Source organism: Aythya marila (genome assembly GCF_965140915.1).
Source record: "Aythya marila genome assembly, chromosome: 5".
Taxonomy (NCBI): domain Eukaryota; kingdom Metazoa; phylum Chordata; class Aves; order Anseriformes; family Anatidae; genus Aythya; species Aythya marila.
The window spans coordinates 28,365,819-28,388,509 of NC_139046.1; the positions used below are offsets into that span (position 1 = coordinate 28,365,819).

Below are 22,691 nucleotides of genomic sequence, written 5' to 3' on the forward strand. Positions count from 1 at the left end.
TCAGCTTGGAGAAGAGAAAGCTCCAGGCAGACTTCATTGCAGCCTTCCAGTACCTAAAGGGGGCCACCAAAAGCCTAAAATCAAGAAAGCTCCTAGGTATTTACATATGTTTTGGTGAAGAAAGGAAAAGGCAAAAGACTATGTATTTAAAATAGTTTTAACAGACTTATTATTTGTAAAACTTCCTGAAACATGTTTGTCAATAAAGCAGTTTAAATAATCATCCTACCTACTGTATGTCCACAATAAATCTCTTTTTATTTCCCATGAAATCAAACACAAACAAGCTGTAATACAAGATCCATAGAATGACAAATCAACAAATTATTTTTTCAAGTACACAATTTGTCTTGTTTTTATAATTTTTGATTTAAATTCATTAAGTATTTTTAGACTACACGAAGTACTCAGACAAGTGTTTTGTGTTACGCTGTTAGTAGAGGCATTCAACCACATCCACGAATATTCACAGAGTTGGTCTTATAAACTTTTCATCTAAAATTGAAATCATTCCAAATGCAGAAGAGAATAGTTTTACCCATTTGCACAAAATATGACTGAAAATCCATTTTATTAAGATGTACTGTCAACTATACTTTGGTATTCAAAATGAAAAGAGTGGGGTGCCTTCTTAACAATTAGAGAAAATCCATTCTGCCTTCATTTGCTTTATTCCTGCATCTGGGATTTACCCATAATATTACCACTGATTGTCTTTGTTCTGTAAGAATGATTTCATCCATTATTTTATAATAATAGTAAATTAAGTAAATTAAGTAAAAAAAGTCGAACAACATCCTGTCTCCTTCATTTGGATCCTCTATCACTGTTGCATTGTTTTCTCCTTTCAGCTTAACATCTTTCCTATGCTATTAGTCGTGTTGTCCTTTTCCTTTGGGAAAAATAGCTTTTCCAATTTTCTTTTCCAAGCCACTTATACATTTTACTATCAACAAGTTTACAGTTTATTTGTTGCATTACAGTTAAAACCTGGGCTTTTATGTAAGAGTATTTGCCATTTAAATAGCCATAATTTGTCTTGGAACATTATATAAAGGGAAAGAAAATTATAAACATTTAAATGCATCACTTTATGAATAAATTAAAAGTTGGTATAAATAACAGTACAAAGAAATTATAAATTTAAGTTCCTTCTTTGGCACCAGGTAAAAGCAATTAAACAATCCCAGGATACACTTTCTCTGTGTATCAACAAAGCCAACAAATCTTCTAAGGCTCCAAGTTTTATTATTATATTCCTTACTCTCTATACTAAGCTAACTGATGAAGAAAAGTGAGTACACAGAGATCTGTAAAACAGTACTAAATAACCCATTCACTAACTACCCATCTGACTCTCAGAGGTGTACATTCATTAATTTAATTTATAGTTCTTATATTTAATTATTTCCTACACAGTCCCACGTAACAAGGGAAGGCTATACAGGCTATGTACTATGACATGCTATGTCTTCCGCTACAATTGTCAACTAGTGGGTAACTACCAGCTGTCTTATCAAATGAAAGAAATACCAGGATGCTGGGCTTTGATTACCTGTAGTAAATCTCTGTTATTTTATTTCCATGTTTCTAATTATTCATTCTATAAAAGTTTGTTCTAAAGCCTTGAATACTATGAAGAGTGGAGGACCCACAACTGGAAGGTTTGTGACACCACAGCATCTAAAGCTAAATAAATTCATTACTACAAGGCAAAAAGTAAGAAATTTTTTAAAAATCATTTAGGAATACTTTTAAGTGAACAATGCAAGGGGTATGTTTTGGGAAAATCTATCAATAGTAGTCATAGCTAGTTAGTTCATCTGATCTCTCCTCAATTCAGACTTGATTAGCAGTTTCTGGGTCATCACACCCTTTCAGCTGGACCACAATATTGGTAATGCTTTGTAAGAGTAAAAGTTAACTATAGCAACATATGCGGCTACTTAAAACTAAAGCCTTTGATTGTTGCTCCAAGTATATCAGCTGGTATTCCTGGTTTCCAACACTTTTATCTTTGGTTGCTAACCTCATATTGGCTGTAAAGCTAATACTGGGCTGCAGGGTCTGCATCCTGTAACCTTTCAGAAGACTCCTATTTCTTATACTGTATTTGTTGGAATTTTAAAGCATATTTACTGTTTTGTGTTACATAGGAAACTAATGACTATGTAACCACATTTTAAAAAGCATTACTTCCTTTTTCTTAGATACTTATAACCAGCATCTGCCTACAGAAGTAAACTGAAAAGACTATCTTTTACTTAGAATTACAAAAATTGTCACATCAAGTAATGTGCAAATGTGCGTGTACTTGTGCATATTTGTAGGGAACAAATGAATGCTCTTTATAAATAGAAGGCATAAGATTATATACTATCTTTGGTGCTCATTGAATAGATTAATTTTCACCACTCTTCTCCATATAATATTTAGCCATAATTTTGCCTATAGCTTGAAATTAAAATGCAGGCTGAGAATTTTTGAGAAAGCCTGAACCAGATCAGATACAATAGAATTAAAAACTAAGTAAGTTTTGCTTTATTTTTCTATGGACTTAAAAATGGCGAATAAGGCCTCAGGGAGATCATCTTAGCAGATAATTACTCACTATTCATATATCAGGGTCTTGGTGCTATCATTTTAATAAAATGAAGGATAATAATAGAAATGTTCAAGCCTGAAAGATCAAAGTATGTTCTCTTTCAATGTTCTTTATAAGTGGAGGTAGAAAATCCTGACAGGATCTTGCTGTTCTTGTAAAACAAATAATCTGTATTGTTCTACGAAATATTTATGATAACACTTTGCTTTTATTTGTTATTGCTAATGTTGTTTTGTTACTGTTTTACTTTTGTTGAAATTTCACAAAACATTTTTAATAATAAAGTCAGCTACCAGAAGCTATAACTAAACTTAAAAGCTTTCTCTCATCTAATCGGAGTCTACATCAAATCTAAATACAAAATGACTAACCAAACAATTAAAATATAGTACTTATTATGTCTGACAATAATTGGCCCATAATTATCAGTACTGAGTCTTGAATGAAAGCCAGAACAAAGTTTTTAAAGAAAACATATGAAAAGAACACCTTATAGCTAATGTTTTCTGCTAAAACTGAGGGAATAGAATCGAATGAAAAATTTATTCAGGTATAGAATAGGTATAAATCTTGAGGTATTCAAATACTAGTCTAAAATATTGCACAAAGACGCAAAACAGATAAGTCAGTCCTATTTATAGACTATAGCAACTCATAAGGCATGTTAATAGTTCTCAAGGTTTATCTACATGATAACTTTCAGTAGAAGTACTTTATTCTCCTGAACAGGTCAGGTTAGCTCCAGCCATTTATAGATGTCAAAATACAGTCTTCTCACCATGTAGTGCTTTATTTGTCAGGCTTAGTTAGATCCTCTATCAAAAATTCGTATGAAAGAGGTGGAACCAAAGAATCTACTTCAATATGGAAATTATGACGACTACATCATTCATTTTAATTAGATCCAAAGCTTGTCTTACTCCATTTGACAACACAGAAGAAAGGATTAGAAAAAAATTCTTTGTACATACGATGTAGACAAAAAAGAGTAACTGCACAGGACTATGAAGTGCTTTGGGCTCTTTCGTTTTTGCATTGTGTTATTCAGCCTGTACTGGGTTGAAATGCAGTTGACCAAAAAATAAAAGGCAAATGTAACAAATAGAAAACAAACAAAAAGTAATTGTTATCTTGGTTATCACTAGCAAGTCACCAAATCAGAGTTTGTAATAGTTAGTTGATAAAATACATCTGAATGCACAGGAATTATAACTATTATTTTTTAAAATTTTGTTCTTTCATTAACAAAAGGGAAGCAGTAACATACCTCTCTTTTCTCTGTGAACTTCTTCCAAAAGTTGTTCTTGCTTTTTTATCTGTTTAAAGAGAGACTGATGTTCAGACTCCTTCATCTGTGTAAAGTGCTTAAGCTGTTCGCGGCTCTGCAATAAGTAGCATCGCAGCTTTTTTTCCTTACTTTCTCTCTCCTTCACCTCCTCACACAGCCACTGAAGTTTAGTCTACATTAAAAAATTAGGAAAATAAAAGAATTCTAATAAAAATATTAGGACATAAATGTTAATTGATCAAATTACCTTTGAAATTACAGCTTATTTATTTATAGGCATTACTGCATAATAATAATAAAAGTGAACATTAGGATATATTACAAGGATATATCTTGAGCCTTCAAGAATCTCTAAAGAGATATATTTTGGCTGATAACTATGTGAAGATGAAATACACAGATTTTATTTTTTTAATCAGGAGCAAGAATTTGCTGGTGTGGGTAAGGAAATTCAAATTTAATTAGGGTATGTATATAGACACAAAGAGGTACTCCCTCCTTTCCCATCCACATTAAAAATTAAGTGACATCAATCCTTTAAAGTCAGCAAAAGACAACATTTAAGGTTCATACAGAGGAAAAAGAAAAGAGAGCTTATAGATACTATAGATGATGGGTGGTCAGAGTGAATCTAAAAGCAATAGAAGAGAAGACCATGTATAGATACATAAATGACCCAACTGTTTGATCAGAAAAGAGCAAACTTAAATAATATATTGCTCTGGATGCAGAAGAATATAAAAGGTTATCCTTATCTTTTACCTGTAGGACTTAAGACACAAAAAAAATGAGATATATTCTTCTCTCTGGCAACCAGCAAATAGGACCCATGGGAATGGCATGAAACAGCAACTAAGGAGGTTCAGACCAAATATTGGGAAAAGGTTCTTCACTGAGAGGGTGGCTGGACACTGGAAAAGGCTTCCAAGGGAAGCGGCCACACCAGCAAGTCTGATGGAGCTCAAGAAGTGTTTGGACAACACTCTCAGACACATGGTTTGATTTTTGGGTGATTCTGGTTGGAGCCAGGAGCTGGACTTTATCCTTGTGAGTCCCTTCCAACACAGGATATTTTATTATTCTATTATATTCAAATTATTAACTACAGACCTACATTACTTTCTTTCCATACTAGGAAACAAATTTTCCCCCTAAATGTTTTCAAATTCATGCAACTTTAAAATATATATAACAGATCTAAACAGTACAAGACAGTAGGGGAGATTCAGCATACAGTCACATGGACTATGTACTCCAGAAAAGCATGGCAGTCAGCAGCATCATGAATAGTGATGCACATTTTCCCTTTAAAATGTTATGCCTAAAAGGACTTGCAAGATCTACACAATTTTTATGAACAGGGAGAGGGTATAAGGCAAAGAAGATGGAAATGGGCAGGATCATTAGCACTATCAACTGGATGTGATGCTAATTTATCATCAGAGGACTTGAGAGACCAAGTCACCACTGAAAGAACTCAAACATTTACTTCTTCATCTGTGAAACTGAATGCTTATTGTGTAACCTTTATTCAAAGTGTTCTCACTCTCTTTCTTGCTGACTAAATTTCTGTTACCATCAAAAAATCAATCAAATTAACCGAGACAGAAAAAAGGGTAATGATTGGAATTTCAAATCTCATACATAGAGTAGATGGGGTGTATCAGGATCCGTTCAAAAAAGTTAGCATCTCCTGTAGTTAATGACTGGCTCTGCTCTGGTACCTCCATTTCCATGTTGTATTTACATTCTAAATATTTCAAAAGTCCCAGAATGTACCATGTTATATTAACTCCTGCTGGAAAGATGTTTTGCTCTTTGTCAGATTCAGCCACTTAATAAAACAGTAGGGATAGTCAAACAAAACTCAGAATTTGAGGACAGAGAAGCAATGACTAGCATGATATTGATGTATAAGTGCTGGTTATAAGCTACAGGCAACAATTGTTTGATTTGAAGTCAAACTGATTGACCTTTCTATTTCAGTAAAAGCCTATAGGTTTGAAAGTGCTCAGCAATGTAAATTTGTTAATTGGTTGGATGAAATGTTGATCAGTAGAAATCTTCCTTCTGTCTTAGATAAACATTATTTTTAGAAAATACAAAAATACAGTAATCATAATAAAATGTACTGTCATCTCTAATTTCTATCCTGATTTTAGCAGTGAAATATTTACACAATTTCTTTTTGATACAAAGAACTTTTTTCTTTATACCAAAAAGGGGGAGGGCACAGGGCAGGGGAACAGTTTAAGAAGAATGAGGAAAAAGACAAAACCTGCAAAAATTCTAAAGGCAACCCCAACCTGAGTAAGAGGAAATGTACAAGTAGTATGGTGAAAAGTAACACAGCAAACATTTTGAAAGTATGGGTATCCCATAAAGACAAAGTCATTTTTTTCACTTGTTCTGCCTGCAAATCTCATATTGAAACTTAGGAATCCTGCCAGGAACTGATATACTATATCTTAAATTCATCGCCAATTCATATGTCTTTAAAATACATGAAGAATCTTTCCAAAGAATGAGTTGCACCTACCTGATTTCAAATATTAGTTCTAAAAAAGGCACTGTAGAACATTAAATATCTCACAGCTCTAATCCCCTTTTTTTGTAATGTAACATACCACAAACAACAGAGCATCTTATAGCTGATGTTCCCATACCTGCTGTCACAATAAGTACAGAATCTGAAACACCTGTTGTCGAGAATAAGCCTTTACCACAAATTCTTAGTATAATCTCTGCAGATATACAGAATGAGATTCCTCCATGATGAATTGCAATTATCATGCTGGGATATTATAAAGATGGGATTTTCTTCTGTAATTTTTACAGTGTACTTCTATATTTCAAAAAGCCAGAAATTCGTATCAAAATCATCCTCATGTTCACAAACGTGAAGAAATTAGTGAACTTTCTGAAGGGCTAAATAATCCTTTTTTTTTTTAGACCAAAACTTCATATTATTTCTCAAAACAGTAGTAAACCTAGAACTTTCAAAGATTCTTAATTTAGACTTGATTTCACTTAAAGAACATAACGGAGACAAAAGGCATCAGAAAAAAAAAAAAGGTTAACTTTGCCATGGATCAAGAGCTGTCATAACTGCAGAAGGGAGCATCTCTCCTCCCCAGCTAAACTATTTAAATTAATCTCTTTAAAGCTGCAGGTTTGGGTACTGCAAAAGTACAGCACTTTTCTAAAGTGGTAGTTGTTATAGCCTCAGTGCACAAGCAGTATTCCCTCACACAAACTGTGAAATTTCTACAGCACTATTAATATACCCTACAGTTCATAACTCTTCTTCAGTGGAAGCACGCAGTGCTAGAAACATTATGAAAAATGCAGGGACCAAACTGTATATTTAACACTAAAGTTCAGAAGTCACATCTCAAAAATATTTGTATGTGAAGCAAGTTTGTTCCTTCTACAGATTGTAGTAACTGAGAGAAAAATCAAAAGACAGAAGAAAACCAACTCTTGAAAAGGGACCATTTGTAAATACTTCTAACTACAGAAGTATTTGAAAAAGTGAGCACAACAATTATACTACAGAAAAAAAAAAAATCAGTACCAAGGCCATTATTATTACATACAAATTTTGTCACTCCTTGGACGTGATGTAAACAATTTCACTTTTAGAAATTTAAGAGAAAATCAGAAGACTTTAAGTTCTGAATACCTATCAGCAGTTGCAATAACCCAGAAATACAAATGTGGTTAACTATTACGGCAAGATATTCCCAGATTCATATTGTATTTTATTTATTTATAATGAATACTTTCACTGCTTATTTCAACCAAGCAAAGAAAGGGTGACACCAAGTTTTTCATTCATTCTAGACTTTCCTATAGCAGCTAAAGAAACTTACATGATAAATTCATGGAAATAATTATTAGTTTTACTTTAAAAGGTCTTTTTAATATGTCATTGCCACTTTTTAAAATAATGAAAATGCTTTCTGCATAACATTTCTTTTTTGGTTCATTTTATCTTTGTTATTTACACTGGCAATCTCTCTTGGTCTACAAGTCTTAGACTATACATCAACAGTAACCTCATGGTTCTTACATGGAAACAGTTGAAACTTTTCCTTAAGTTAGTTCTCCTGTGGCATTCTACATGAAGCAAAAATTTTTGTGCATTCCACCAAGCTTAGTCTTTTTAAAAGGTACTGGAAGTGAGTCTCTGTGCATGTACTGGGGTTTAAGGATGGAAGCACCAAAATGAAAAACAATAGCTTTAAGTTACTAGTCATCATTTCTGAGAAGTCTTGAAGCATGTATGCACCTGCATTATAGAATTCAGAAGCTTTAAGCAACTGTGGAAGGATCATTTTCCAGAAATCCAATCTAATAATCTTTAGATTCAATAAAAAACAGCCTTATTTCAAATTATTACTTGCCTTATTATATATAATCCTGTAGGAGAAACATAAGCAGCTGACTTCATTCTCATGTTTTTCTTGTCTCAAAATAATTTATACAGTGGGAAATTCAGATCTAAAGGCTACCACTGCAGATTCTTCAATGCATTATTTTTTTTGGTATAATTGCTATTTATTTGGCTATAGAGATATTTATTTCTTGTTGATAGGAAAATCTATAAAATAATTTTATCAGTTGAAATAGCCTGATATTATCGTTAACTGCTTCCAAAGGAATGATTTTGTGTTTTTTTTCCCCTTTAACTATCTTTTCAAACACACTTTCTACTGAATGATTATGAATGTTTGATATTACATTATTCAGTAAGATTTCAAAAGACTTGACTATTACCTTTGTTTCTGCAAACCAGCGATGAGGATCATTCAGCACCGTTGGTGTAAGTGATATTGCCTATGGAGTAGTGAGGGAGAAAGAAATATGCATAAAAAAAAAGGGTATTAGACACAAAAAGGAGAAACACTTTCCAGCTTACTGAAAGATTGTCAACTAAATATTCTCTGCTAAAAAAACAGTTTGGAAATCATATCTGTAAAATGGTTTAATAGAACTGTAACTATAAATTAGCCACAATTAAAAGCAAAATATACAAATTCATTGACTTCTCTCTGCATCAAGGTGTATAGTCTCAGTCTGAATCTGTGTGTTCTTTTTTTGAAAACATTATCTTTCCAAATAGCACAATCAGACTGCTTTAAAATGCCTGCTTCTCAAGAAAAGGCCAACTTCACAGCAATTCAATTGTATAAACCAAACAGTATAAACTAAAAGTAGCATAACCAATTGTTAGTCATTGAATTGTCACCAGTATATCTACAGAAACGCTACGTGTCACCAGTATATCTACAGAAATGCTATGTGCAGCATGGTAAATGACTGGTCACAAAGTGGTAAAGGGCAAACAACAAAAATCTTAAAATATTTGTGTTGCACAATGATGGTCTTTGTGTTTTCATGAAGAAGAAATCACTTGCTTGGAATATTTTATAGGTATAAAAAGAAAAAATATAAATTTCACTAAGTTGATAGAAGAAATTTGCACTGGCACACTTCATTAATACTGCAAACAACAAGAAAATGTGATATGCCTTTTTTCTGCAAACTGAATGGTGTTAAACATTTCCAAAAGGTACTGTTACATACTTTCTATATTACTAAAAAAATTGTGATAATGGCTTTTTTTCATTGTTGTAGTTGGCAGATAAGGGAAAAAATGTCATACACATCTCTCACAATTGAAACCTATTTAAAATGAAGTTGACTATTAACCTTATGTCTAGCTCATCCTTTATCTTATCTGGCCCTATCTCATGATTACTTTGTGCCTTTCTCTAATTTAAATACGATTTTTTTTGTTTGGTTGTTGGGTTTGTTTGGTTGTTTTTTAGGCTTTTTCCCCCAATTTTTTTAGTACATTTTGAAATTCAGTGTGTATTTCTGTACATTTTGGACCAGGGCTGATAATTTTTATTATAAGCATATTTCTTTAACAGGTATTTACAAGGGCTTTATTAAACACCAAGACCAAAAACCTAAGCAGTACCAATTGATTACAGACTTCCATGTTTTATAAGAAAATTATTGCTACAGAAGGGCGCATCTGAAAAAAAGAAAGATTTATTAGGCATGTTGACCACAAACAAAGCAATGCATAACCACAAGTTGTGACTTCTATGGCAGCAAACATGATTCTTTGCCACAACATTCAAACAAGGCAGTATACAGTCCATAGTTTAAGCATGACTGGTGTAGTTATTCCAAGTGTAAGGTTTCTTGTAACAAGAATACTGGTTGGGAAAGTAAATCTGAGAAATATATGTAGAATTATTTGTATTCTTTGTTTAGAACACCAGTATATGGTGATTTTAAAAAATCCTGTTTATTTTAATTCAGGGAAGATTAAGGCAGGTCTTTATGTCACAAGCGTTTATCCACTCCTTCACTGCTCACCTCAGTTGCAGTGGCAACTCCTTGAAGTAAAGAACTTGTCTGAAACCTTGACAATAACTAAGTACTGGGGAGAAGAACAATACAACAAAGGGAATTTCTTACCTTTTTTTTTCTTTTCCTAATTTATTTTTCAGACCAGACACCACAGAGCTGTGTAACATTTCTATTCACATGTCTAGTCAAAAATTCAATTTCAAATCTTTTAAGTTTGCCAATATGGCAAATAGGGCATATAAAAGGCAATAACAAAACTAGATAAATTATGAGAATTATGAAAACAGAAACAGCAAAGCTTTATCCAGAAAACAAAAACTCTGCAGGAGGTGGGAAGCAAGTCCAAAAAGGCATGGTTTGATGTTCAAGAATATATCAGATCACAAAGGCTTAGTAAGTAACAACAGATCTGTAAGGACACAGAGGAGGAAGCTTGTTTGTCAACTAGAAAGATAAACTTAAGATAGAAAACAAAAAAATATTAAAAAGATAATGGATTTTCAGTATCAATGCAGAAAAGTGTCTATTTCAAAGGCAGTCCAGCCAAGTGACCAAGGACACCAGATAAGAAAGCATGCACTGATTAAATGGCAAGAGAAGAACGGCGTAATCTGAGTGAGTGCTCACAAAAAGATTTGCAAAAGAACACAGTAATGAGCAACACATGGACAGATCTTCACAGTATCTCGTTCTAATACCTAGTAACCTGTACCCACATCAGCTAAATATCCCTAATCCTACTGCCCCTAAATTATCTATACCAAATGAGTGACAGGTAATAACAGCGCACATAAATTCTGCTACAATCACCCACTAAGAACACAACAAAATCTGCAGCATACTTAAAAACTTAGAATTACTTTGAATTTCTCCATGGAGTCCCGAGAAAAAATTTCACAAGCAGCATCAATTTCACTTCCTATCATGGTGAGAATGGATTTCTGTTCCATTTCTAAATGATGCAACTGATCCTTAAACTGCAGTCTGGCCTCATCCATCCTTCTCAAATGATCTTCTTCATAACTGATCTGTTTATTCTGCAGTCAAAGGGGAAAAAAAAAAAACAGGAAAAAAAATCCACAAATTATTGTATTCATATCATAACACGCATAAATAGCAATATATCTTTTAATTTTATAATCACACTATACTCAGGCACTGTGTTCAGTTCTTTGCCATGGAATATAATATATTCTCATAGTACACAAAATCACCTATTAATTTTTCCTATTCACCTGGAAGTCTCCTAGTTGTAAAGAAACCACACCAAATCCAAACCCAACAATCGCAGAGCTCTATTTCAGAGTCAAAACTAGACATTCTCTCATGAAACTTTTTTTCATGAGAAAAAGAGCCCACAATAAATACTCCTTTCATTTCCTAGCCCTAATACTCCTTTTGACACTAAGGTCACGACCCTAATACTCCTTTTCATTTCCTGAACATTTCTCACATCCCTTTCTGACAACCCAACTCAACACAAAGAAACAGAACTCACTGCTATTACTTTATCTGCATTTACTTAGATAGGCTTCTTTGCTTAAAAATGATTCTGTGCTTAAAAGCTTCTCCATCCTTTTTCACCTTAAACATAAAAGACCACCTCTGTCTAAAAGATGTATTTTTCTAATACGACAGAAGTTGGAACTAGTTTTCAACTGACTGCAAAAGACAACGTGCACTTCTACAGACACATTTCCTTAACAATAAATATTATAGTGCTAAAATCCCAACCTAGACAAAACACATTTTAAATTTAAGTACTTTCTATTAGCCTGAAAAGTTGAGCTTTTAAAGCACTTCCTGTTAGTCTAATAAAAGCAAGCTAATAGAAAGGCCAGATTTCATATTCATGTCCTGTAAGTCTTGGATGCACTATTTGAAAATTCTATGAAAATACTTATTGTAATAATAGAAAAGTAATACAGTCTTTTGAATTCATCAGAAAATTTAATTTGAAAAAATAAAATTCAATACTGATCCTAAATATTAGCAGAAAAAGGAAAATGCAGGAAGTTGGAATATTACAGTAATTCAATTAAACTTCTGTCCCAAGATTTTTTAATCCATAGGTATTTCACTAGCAAACTATGAAAATAATAATTTATGCAACAGGTTTTGTACCCTGAATAGTTCTACCTACACACTACATTAAATTTTGGGAATATAGTTATCACAACCAAAGAGTTGATGCAGCTAATAATACTAATGTACAGCAGCCTTCCTCACTGTTTTTAAAGGCTTTTAAACAGCATTTCAGTATATAAATTAATTTAGTCAAAAACAGCATTTAATTCAGCATGTTATCAATACATTTAAAAAGTCTGATATCCTTCTTACACAAGAAGGAAAAATTGGCAGGGAGCTAACTACATTATGTCAAGAGGTTTTTATTCCATTCTTTCAAAAAAGAAGAAAACCTTTTTTTCTCAGGGCCAATATTCAGAGTAAAGAGTCATTATAGGCTGAAGATAGAAGAAATATGACAAAAGGAGTTAACAGCATTTTGGAATAATCCCTTTACCTAAACTATATTCAAAATGAACTTGTTAGATTTTAAACTAAACTTCTATGTGAGGTTTGTACACTTCATTTATAGTAACAAAATACGAATTGAAAATTAAATTGGAAAACCTGAACAAACATAAGGGATCTCCAATATCAATAGTCAACTGTTACCAGATTTAAATAGTTTGGAACTATTAACCTAATGAAACTGACAACAATCCAGTGGCCTATGTGCAATGGATAAATAAAACTCTTGTATCATGTTAAGATAAATACTTACATCACAGAATTTAACGCAAAACGGATGAAAAAATAGTAATCTGACATAGAAGAATAAGAAGCAGATAGAGGCTCCATTAAAAAAAAAATTAATGAGGATATAGTGCAAAAAATATGTATATGTAAGCAATTTCCTGCAGGATGCTTTTTTTTTTTTTTAATGTTTTCTTGAATTTTAATTTAGGAAATGAACTTAAAACTATCAAAGATGAGAAATAATCAATGCTTTCTTAATATGAATTAATCAAATACTGACAGCTGCTTTACACTGGAGAAGGTAAAACTTCATCCATGCACAGAAACACTCATCTGAAATCACAACACTGCAGAAAAAAAATTAAGATATAAAAATTGCACAAGGTAAAATATACTTGTGTTAAGAAAAACATTAAAAAGCAACGTTGTAGAACCAATCATGGAAACCAACAAACAAAAAAGAAGAACTGAAGAAAGCAGTAAAAGGAGTTACAATATATAATGACTTCAGCAACTCTGAAGTTATCACTCAATTTATTAAAAAACAAAAGCTGACAATTGCAGATAGTGAAACTGCAAATTTGTATTTGATAGTAATTAATAATAAGAACATTAAACAAGAATGGCTTGTAGAGATCACCGATCTCTAGAAATGTAATGCCAGTATAAGAGAATAATGTATGTTTCCCTAAAAGCTTGCTGTGTTTAAAATATTCAAGCAGTAAATAATTTTTATCAAGATATTTAGAATTTATTTTACAGTGATTACCTTGCCTATCTAATTCAAATTTGCTCTAAATTATTTGTAACTTAACTGCAACTCCAGAGAACGTGAAGAAAACTGGAAGAACTTAAGTATTTTTTAGTTGCCCGTGTTAGAAGTATATAGGAATGTACATGTAGTACCTATATTCCTACTCTGATAAATTATTGATATAACTCACTGATAAATAATATCAGTGTATCCCTGGAGGGATACCATTCATGACTCAACCAAATCACTTCTGCCTTGTTTGATTTGTGTGGAAACTTTGTACTACAGTATGATTGCATATATTCTTGAATGTGTATATGTATTCTTTGCATTTTAGATTCATCGCCTAATTCTTTAGTTCACAGTTTTAGATATTTATCCTAAAGTTTAAATAAAGTTCAAAGACTGATGAATTATGTTTACCTTTTTCTCCAGTTCTTGTTTTACAAACTCACATTTTCGCCTGAGTTTTATATTTTCTTCTTCACTTTGGGTTAATTCTTCTGTCAATTTATCACATTCAACTTTTATCTTCTCCAGTTGTCGACACTGAGTCTTGACTGTGCTTTTCTCTTCTACAAGTTCCATCTGATGGTAACAGATGAACAGATGACAAAGTCACTACTATATAGGTTATTTTAAAATGTTCACAGACATTAAAGCTTCAAAACCACAGAACATGATCATGGATGATTAATTATCTTTAATTTTTTACATTTAAGTTATATTAAGTGCAATCACTTATCTGAACATGGAAAACGTGTATCACAAAATTTGAAGATAATGATCAACTCAAGAACACATAATGAAAATAAAATTGTACACTGTGACTTAATATCACTTATTATTTGTTATGATTTATTAGTGCTGACACAGAAGTTAAATGATATGGACTTTCCCTTTAAAGTGTAGAGCTTTCCCACATTTTACTAATAATGCAAATTTAGCTGCAAAACCAGATCAATCAGCTTAGAAGAATGTTGATGTTTGCCAGGTATGTTGTAAATTTCTGCAAGACACTGCAGTACCACAGAGCTATTTAAAAGCAGTAAATAGAAATCTCAGATTCTGCATTTCAACTCTGCTACACTCATCAGCTGACATCACCTTAAAAAGTTCAGTATTTATGCAACTTTTCCATTACTGAAATAATTTGGAATCAGAAACTCCAAAACTCATTTCATTGCAGGACCTGGTATGAAATTTATATCTGCAGAGAAATAACTTTAAAGATTTTGTTATTTTTTCATTTCTAATTTGTGTGAGTTTAACTCTATTTATGCAGATACTACAGGTAAGAATGAAAAAAAAAAAAAAAAAAAAAAGAACTTCTAAGGGTCCTAAGAGCCCTAAGTAGTCAAGTGAACAAAATATATTGGTTTTCTGTGGAAAACACAATGAGACCTGTCTTTCTAATTAAGGGGTTTGCTGCTCATTCAACTTAGTAAAACTGACAGATCTGAGAATTCTCCAGAATAATTGCAAAACACAAAAAAGTAAACAAAGCTAAGAAGAAAATTGTACGCATAATATCATTATCCAAAACCAGCTTCGTATAAGATGAATTGCAGGATGCAGTTACACACAAATATAAACTTCCAAAGCAAATTCCTTCTTGAGGAAAATCAAAAATTCTGTTCTTCTGATTAGACTATAAATAAGACTATACATATACATTTTATGGTGAAGAAGTGTAAGAAAAGTTTTACAAGTTAATTTAGACTTAGGACACAAATACAAGCCTGCAGTGCTTAAAATAGTTTCTGTGAGTATGTTTATAAAATCCTCTCTTCAGTTCCTACTAAAGGTAGCCATATAAAAAAATATATATAGATGGAAACAATCCAAGAAACAGATTCCTCCTGTACATTAGTTTGAGACATGAGGTTGAAAAATAATTATTAATTTCTAATATGGACAAGGCAATTGTGGACATAATTGAATTGATCTAGATTTAAACCAATTTCCACTTCTGGTTATTTTCAGGAAAAATAAAACTACACCCACTTGTTGAATTTTAGAAAAGTTAATCCAAAAAGAAAGACATTTATATACAATTTTATACATATCTCTACATAATCATTCATTAAAGACATAACTTGAAATTGCTGTCAGCCATGAGTAAATTTTATATTTCCTTATTCTAAAAACACATGGATGTTTTTAAAAGTAAATGAGGGCAGGTAGTAAAATTAGGGGACAGATTCAGGGCTTCTGAATGCACAGTGTTTGGGAACTACTAAGCAAATTACTTCATTTTCTCTACCTAGTTTACCTATCATTTTGAAAAAATTATAGAGACACTGTGCTTCCAGTAGGGGTCCTAATAGAAAGAGAAGTAAAAACTTTAGCACCAGAATCTCAGTACTCAGACAGTAAGATCGTTCTCAATACTGACATCTCATACAAAATGCTGAGTGCTTCTCCAGTTCTACAGCAACATGCAATATCCCTATGCTACTGTCCCATTACATAAAAATCCTTAACTACCCTATTTTTTTTCTTATTTTTTTTTCTGCCTTTCTTGCAGAAGAGGCAATAGAGTGAAGAACTATAATGGATCAAAAGGCACTTTCAACATCAAAATTCCTTCTCTAATTCAAATTAGGCTTTGAGTCTTAAGAAATGTGTTCATTTTGCCTTTACCCCTACTACATGCCTCCCAACTGACTTTTATATTTTAGACTTTGCCATTAACAACCTTTGGACAGGGTTATGTATATTTTTTCACAAAGACAGTTACAAGGGTCAGACAAGGCTGACCTGTAAATAAAGTCAAGATTACCTGATTAACAGACAGTTGCTCACTAGGCACAAAAAAAGATGAAACTTTCTTTTAAATTTCCCTAAACTCTAATCCCAAAACCATAGTATTTAAATATACTTTGATAACTCACATAAAAAATTTACCTTAACTTGGAAGACAACTCTATCCATAAAACTTAAACCCAGTTTGAATTGTGAAACAGAGAAACAGGAGGAGGGCATACAGGTTTTTAAACATGCAGTCTTCCCATCATCCAATGGTGTTGTTGCCATTTTGGTTACTAGTGTTGTCCAAAGCTTGCCAGAGAGATGGTATTTGCAATGAAATGATGAGTTCAGACAAAAAGAAAGTCACCTGCACAATATATTCTTAAAAGATTTTCCCAGGGATGAATATGACCAGATATTTCATTGCTCTTACAATGTTTGAATCAAGACACTATTTTGAATTATCATTGTGTACTTCCAAAAAAATAAAGTAGTCTACCCAAATTTATCTTAAAAAAAATCATTTCCCTTAATCCCTCCACTCCTCTGCTTCAGAGAGATGAAGCTGTAAAAAAAATGCATGTGGATTAAGGATTCTGGTTAAGTCACAACTCTGTAAATGAAACAAGGAAGTGAATTCTCTAAAGATTCTGTTTAGGTACAACCAGTATCAATATTGAGGTCCATGCTATAAGACTGACTTTTCCTTCTAAGGGGAACACATAGTCACAATCAACTCATTTTTTGATTACTACCATCTAGAACATATTCCCCTTCTCTACACTTGACATTAAACGTACAGTCTTAATTGCAATTTCATTGTCAAAGAAAAAAATCATATTTGGATAGATCACCTAAATAACAATACTAGACACATCACAAATTAAGTCCCTAAAATGTTAAGCATTGCTGTCAAAATATTTTTTATTTTTAATGATCCTTCCACTAACAGCTACCTAGATTTTTTTACTGCTATCTTCATTAAATGCAGTACTTATGAATTATTATCAATTATATTATGATTGATATAATAACTAACCATCCTTTTCTAAGTAACATTAATTCATAATTGCCAAGATGCAGAAAATACGCATTTTCACTGACTCTGCATATTTGTGTGAAAAGAAATAGACTTGTTTATATTACCAATGATGAAGTACACCATGAATCACTGAAGTTTTGATTAAGGATATTATAACTTTTTATGGTTAAATTGGCAGAATTTTGATATGAGCAAATTTTAATTAAAAAATATCTGATGGGACTGAGATGGAAAGTGCATTTATACTGCTTCTGAAGTACATTCAAATTATGTTGGTAATTTACAGCCCGTCTGGAAAACTACTGCCTCCACTAATATGTCCTAATAATAATTTGTATATTCATAAAAAATACTAACATACATATATATTTAATCATGTAATCAAACTGCTTCAATAACAGTGCAATGTTTAGCTTATACACAAGTTTTCATACAACTGTTGACAATTAACTGTGCTATGTAGAGTATCCATTTCAACTTAACTTCTTCAATTCTCTTTAGACCACTTAAGACACTGAAATACATGTTTTCTTTCCAATGCAATAGCCTTGAATCAGTAGCAAAGGATGTGAGCTGAAGACATTAACTTGTTTCTTAATGAATAAAATGTTTTAGTTTCATAATTTACTGCACATGTAGCCACTTCCTTGAGGAATTAGAAATTCTAAAAAGCCTTCAAAATAGAAGGAGCTACAAAAATTAATCTTAATGAGATATATTATCACTGTTCATATTCTGAAAGTTCTTCCAGGTACACCAGCATTATGCAATTTAAACATTTACAAAAATGTACTATCCCTGACATAATACAAGTTCTATAGTAGAACCATGAAAATAACTTGTTAAAATAGTAGTTTAAAAAGAAAGGATCAAATGGCGTTAAAACTACAGCCTTACACATCTCCTCCTGCTCTGATCACTGACATACCTACTGTCATTACTTCCATACTAATAGCTTTTTCCCTTAAACTAATATGAGATTACATTTTCAACCATTAATTTTAAACTTTTATGATGACCTGAAATAAAGTGTGTGTGTGTGTTAAACTTTTTACAACCCATAGTTCAATACTTTCATCACTCTGTAGAAAGAAAATAGCTTTTGAATTATTCAGAATAAGTACCTTTAGCATTCTAATCTGAGCATCTGCATCATCCTTCTCTTGTTTAAGGAGTTTCATGAGCTCTTGAATGTTTTGTTCGTGCTTGATTTTAACATTCTGTAACTCTGATCGAAGATCTGCTAACTCCTGTTGGTGAACCTCTCTTTCCATCTTCAACTGCCTGTTAGCTGAAGTCATCTCTTCATGCTTAGAGTCCTGTTGTTTCTGGAAATCTGAGAGGCTCTTATGTAGTTCTTTTTTGACTTTCTCTTCTTCTGCTATTCTATTTGTTAGTTCCACACGTATGGCACTCAGATTTTTTATATCTGCTTGCATTTCTAAGAGTCTTTCCTGGTCTTTTTCGTGAATTGAGTTACTAGTTGCAAGTTCTTGCTCCAAGTGTTCCTTCTCAGCTTGCATTTGATTTTGTAGACAGACTTGCTTTTTCAATTCATCCTCCAATTTATTTACAGTACCTTGAACTTCTTTAATCTCTTCTTCAAGGCACAACTGTTGCGATTTCATTTCATTCAGTTTTACTTCTTTGCAATGAAGTTGTTCTTCCTGCTGGGCCCTCTTTGTAAGTACATCATTCAGCTCTTTCCGAAGGTTTTCTATTTGGTGTATAGCAGAGAGAAGTTGACTTCTGAGGTCATCCTTTTCTTTGAGGATCTAGGAAATACAAAAAATAAATCCAATGCCACCTAAAGTAATTAAAGAAAATTGTTGGAAACTAACATCTAAGGAACATGTAGGCTACTCTGTTCTGCAAAAACGCAATTCAAATTGCTTCTAATGAGCTCAGTTACTCAGTGTATTAAATTTAGGTGCAGAACATTTGTGATCTCAAAGTATACCTGTCCTTAAATGACTAAGACACCTAAGCAGGGATGCCTTAGGTTAATACCCCGTTTCTCTTATCCTCTTGTCTGACTGAGATAGTCTTATTTGCAAATTTTTCAAGTAGCAGTATGGAACAAGAAACGCAATACAGTAATGAAGAACAACATAATGAAAACTACTGGCCACATATACCTTACCTATAGGTCCATTGTATAGCCTGGCTTGTTTTGCTTATTTTCTAAAATATTACATAATATTTTATTGCCTTTAAACTCTGAAACTACACTCTGAAGAAGTATCAATAGTAGTTGAAAACCGAGTTCAAATGAAAGATAAGGAATGAAGACCTTAAAATGAAAATCAGACACATTTAATAAAAACACTGCTGTTTTCCTAAACAGCTTAATGGTGCGAGGTTTTATGTCCTTCCCCCCTCCCACTCACAACATTAATATCTCAGGTTTAAAAAAAATTCTAGAAAATACTTGGATGGAAATATTTCACACTGCAAGTGCATGTGTTACTAAATCATAGAATCATACAAGTTTAACAGAATGTGGTATTCTATGATTCTGTTGCACTCACCATTCCTGATTCTTACTTATCTCAATTTACCATGTAATTTTTTAAACACTGTCTACAGTACATTTACCATAAGTAACACAATTGCTACTACAAAAAAAAAAAAAAGGTTACAAGATCTTCCTGATGCATCAACTACTGCTATATAAAAATATATTTAAAAGAAAAATTATTTATAAAAATAAATGATAAGGTTACAAATAAGAGTCAATCTTACCTGATTATTCTTGTCCATCAGTTCATTGATAGTTTCATTTTGTTTTTCCACCTCATAATCTAGTTTCTTACATTTCAACTTCCATTGTCGGATGGCTTCCTGTGCTCTCACCTTCAAATCTTCTCTTTTTTTCTCAGTCTCTAGCCTGAGTGCCTCTGAATGCCTGAATTCAGTGAGGTATCGTTCTGCTTCCTTGGTACTTTCTTCAACTTGTTGAGCTAACTCAGCCGAATGGAGTTCAGTTTGCCTACGTCCATTCTCACATGCCTTGTAGCAACTCTGTATTTCCTTTAGCTGGTCTAGCATTTTTTGCTGTTGCTTCTCCCTGTTTTCCAGGTCAGATGTTAACACCTAGAATCATCATAGCAAAGTATGAAAATTTCAACCCTAAAGATATACAGTATGAAACCTTATTAAACTACATACAGCAATGCTTACATCACTTTTCTATCTAAAATATGAAGAGAGTAAAAGATCTCTGAGTATCATGTTAGCACACAGAATCTCCCACTCTGCGATGGTAAAGAATTTCACCACTGGATATAAAATACATCAACATTAGCAAATACGCACGAGGGAAAAAAAAAAAAAAAAACTTTGACATGAATATACACACATAAATGTGAATTTTAAGGTTTTATTTTTACTATTAACAAAAATAAGTTTGATCTTTTCTATCAGGTTGCCCTTCATTCAGAAAAGATAAGCAAGCATGGACCCAAAGCAGTTGATGTAAGCTGAAAAATCACAGCATACCAACTTTTCATGAAGCCTTCCCTACAAAATAAGGGGGGATAGAGAAAGAGCAGGTCTCTACACTTTCATATTTCATAACAGGAGTCCCAAATATACCTGTACTTTTGAATTCCTATTGTGACATATTATATCTGTATGTTAACCTGCATAGAGTTGTCAAAATTCTGTTTGATCTATAAGGGTATTTAAAAAATTAAATAAACAACTTTTCAGATACAGGCTGTCATAAGAAAAGGAAAAAAAAAAAAAAAAAAAAAACACCTTTTATTAAACTATATTTATAGTTTAATATAATCACAGAATCTTTAGGCTGGAAAAGACCTCTAAGATCATGGGGTCCAACCATTAACCTAGCACTGCCAAGCCTACCGCTAAACCACGTAATCAGGTTACCAATAATTTTCCGAAACCTCCCTCCAGATGTGGTGCATATGTTTATTCAAGCTCTGGGAACAGACATAAACAAGCACTATTTGTTGGAGGTGGTTTTGCTTCAGCATCTATAGTAACACACCTCAAACTTTACTGTCTATATATGCTGCTTAAAAGTCAATAAAAAAAGGACAGGTTGTGGTCCGGCCTTTTGGTTCTTTGGAAAACCCCAACACAACATCAGTTTCTAGTATTTCATTGAAAAAAAGGAGAAGGATTGGTGGCAAGCACATTTTTAGATAATACTTCTAATAGAACAGTTACAGGTAAGTAATGTCTTTGACATTTGTCGTTATCTGTCTGCACACATCAATGCTGATTTGAAGCAACCCTCTACTGCAACAAACATCTCTAAGTCCGAAAAATCCTTATGAAAGATAGGGCTTGACTAAATGACTTAATTTGTATGTCCCCCTATGTGCTTAGAAACAGATATAGAGAAAGATATATTGTTGCCTATAGCTTTGTACCCTAAGCTGATTTTAATGCCAGAATTATCCTACATGAGTTAACTTGAACATATTAATAGCTTTCTAGCAGTGCCTGATGTTTTCTCAAGGAATAATGCATTTTTTTCTATCCTTTAGCCAAAGTATTTAAAAGTAGTTAAATAAAAATATTTTTAATTTACATTTATTTCAAAAATTAAGATGTAAAGTTCTGAGTTAAGGTTAAAACATACTGTCAGATCTCCAAAATAAATACCAAATATACCACAGTTTTAAAATTGACAAGCCAAGAGCAAAAGCACCATCTTCAAACTCCGATAGTTCAGTAACAAATGGCTACATTGGTACTTTAACATCTATACCATCATTTAATGAAAACTGTCCCATAAGATGGTTTTGATTGGAAATAACAATCAAAAGGGCCAGTAGAGCATACCTTGCTAAAGACGATACCCCTTTCAGACAAACACTGCTCAGAAAATGATTACCACTTTTTTTTGTGGAGCTATACTACCAGCAAATGGCATATGGTTAATACAACGCATCTAAAGTTCCATTAAACAAGCTAAACTATTACGAAATTTTAAAAGCCTAATTTTGATTTTATGGGAACCAAGATTGTTTGGATAGTAAGGAGTGATTATGTAAATTACTGTTGTCATTGGAAGAACGTTGTTCTTGGCAGTGGTAAGCTGTGAAAGCATGACCAT

The 22,691-nt window shown here is 32.6% G+C and overlaps 1 protein-coding gene across 3 annotated transcripts in view; it reads right to left on the reverse strand.

The window, feature by feature from the left end:
- The window catches only part of CEP128 (centrosomal protein 128), a 109,848-nt gene that overhangs the window by 49,025 nt on the left and 38,132 nt on the right, over window positions 1-22,691 (reverse strand). For all 3 annotated transcript variants that reach the window (XM_082760814.1, XM_082760812.1, XM_082760813.1), the window contains exons 13-18: window positions 20,345-20,695; window positions 18,724-19,374; window positions 14,227-14,391; window positions 11,147-11,323; window positions 8,676-8,735; window positions 3,873-4,065 (exon numbers count right to left, since the gene is read on the reverse strand). In XM_082760814.1, the coding sequence (XP_082616940.1) occupies window positions 3,873-4,065; window positions 8,676-8,735; window positions 11,147-11,323; window positions 14,227-14,391; window positions 18,724-19,374; window positions 20,345-20,695 (1,597 nt within the window). The remainder of the gene's footprint in view (window positions 1-3,872; window positions 4,066-8,675; window positions 8,736-11,146; window positions 11,324-14,226; window positions 14,392-18,723; window positions 19,375-20,344; window positions 20,696-22,691) is intronic.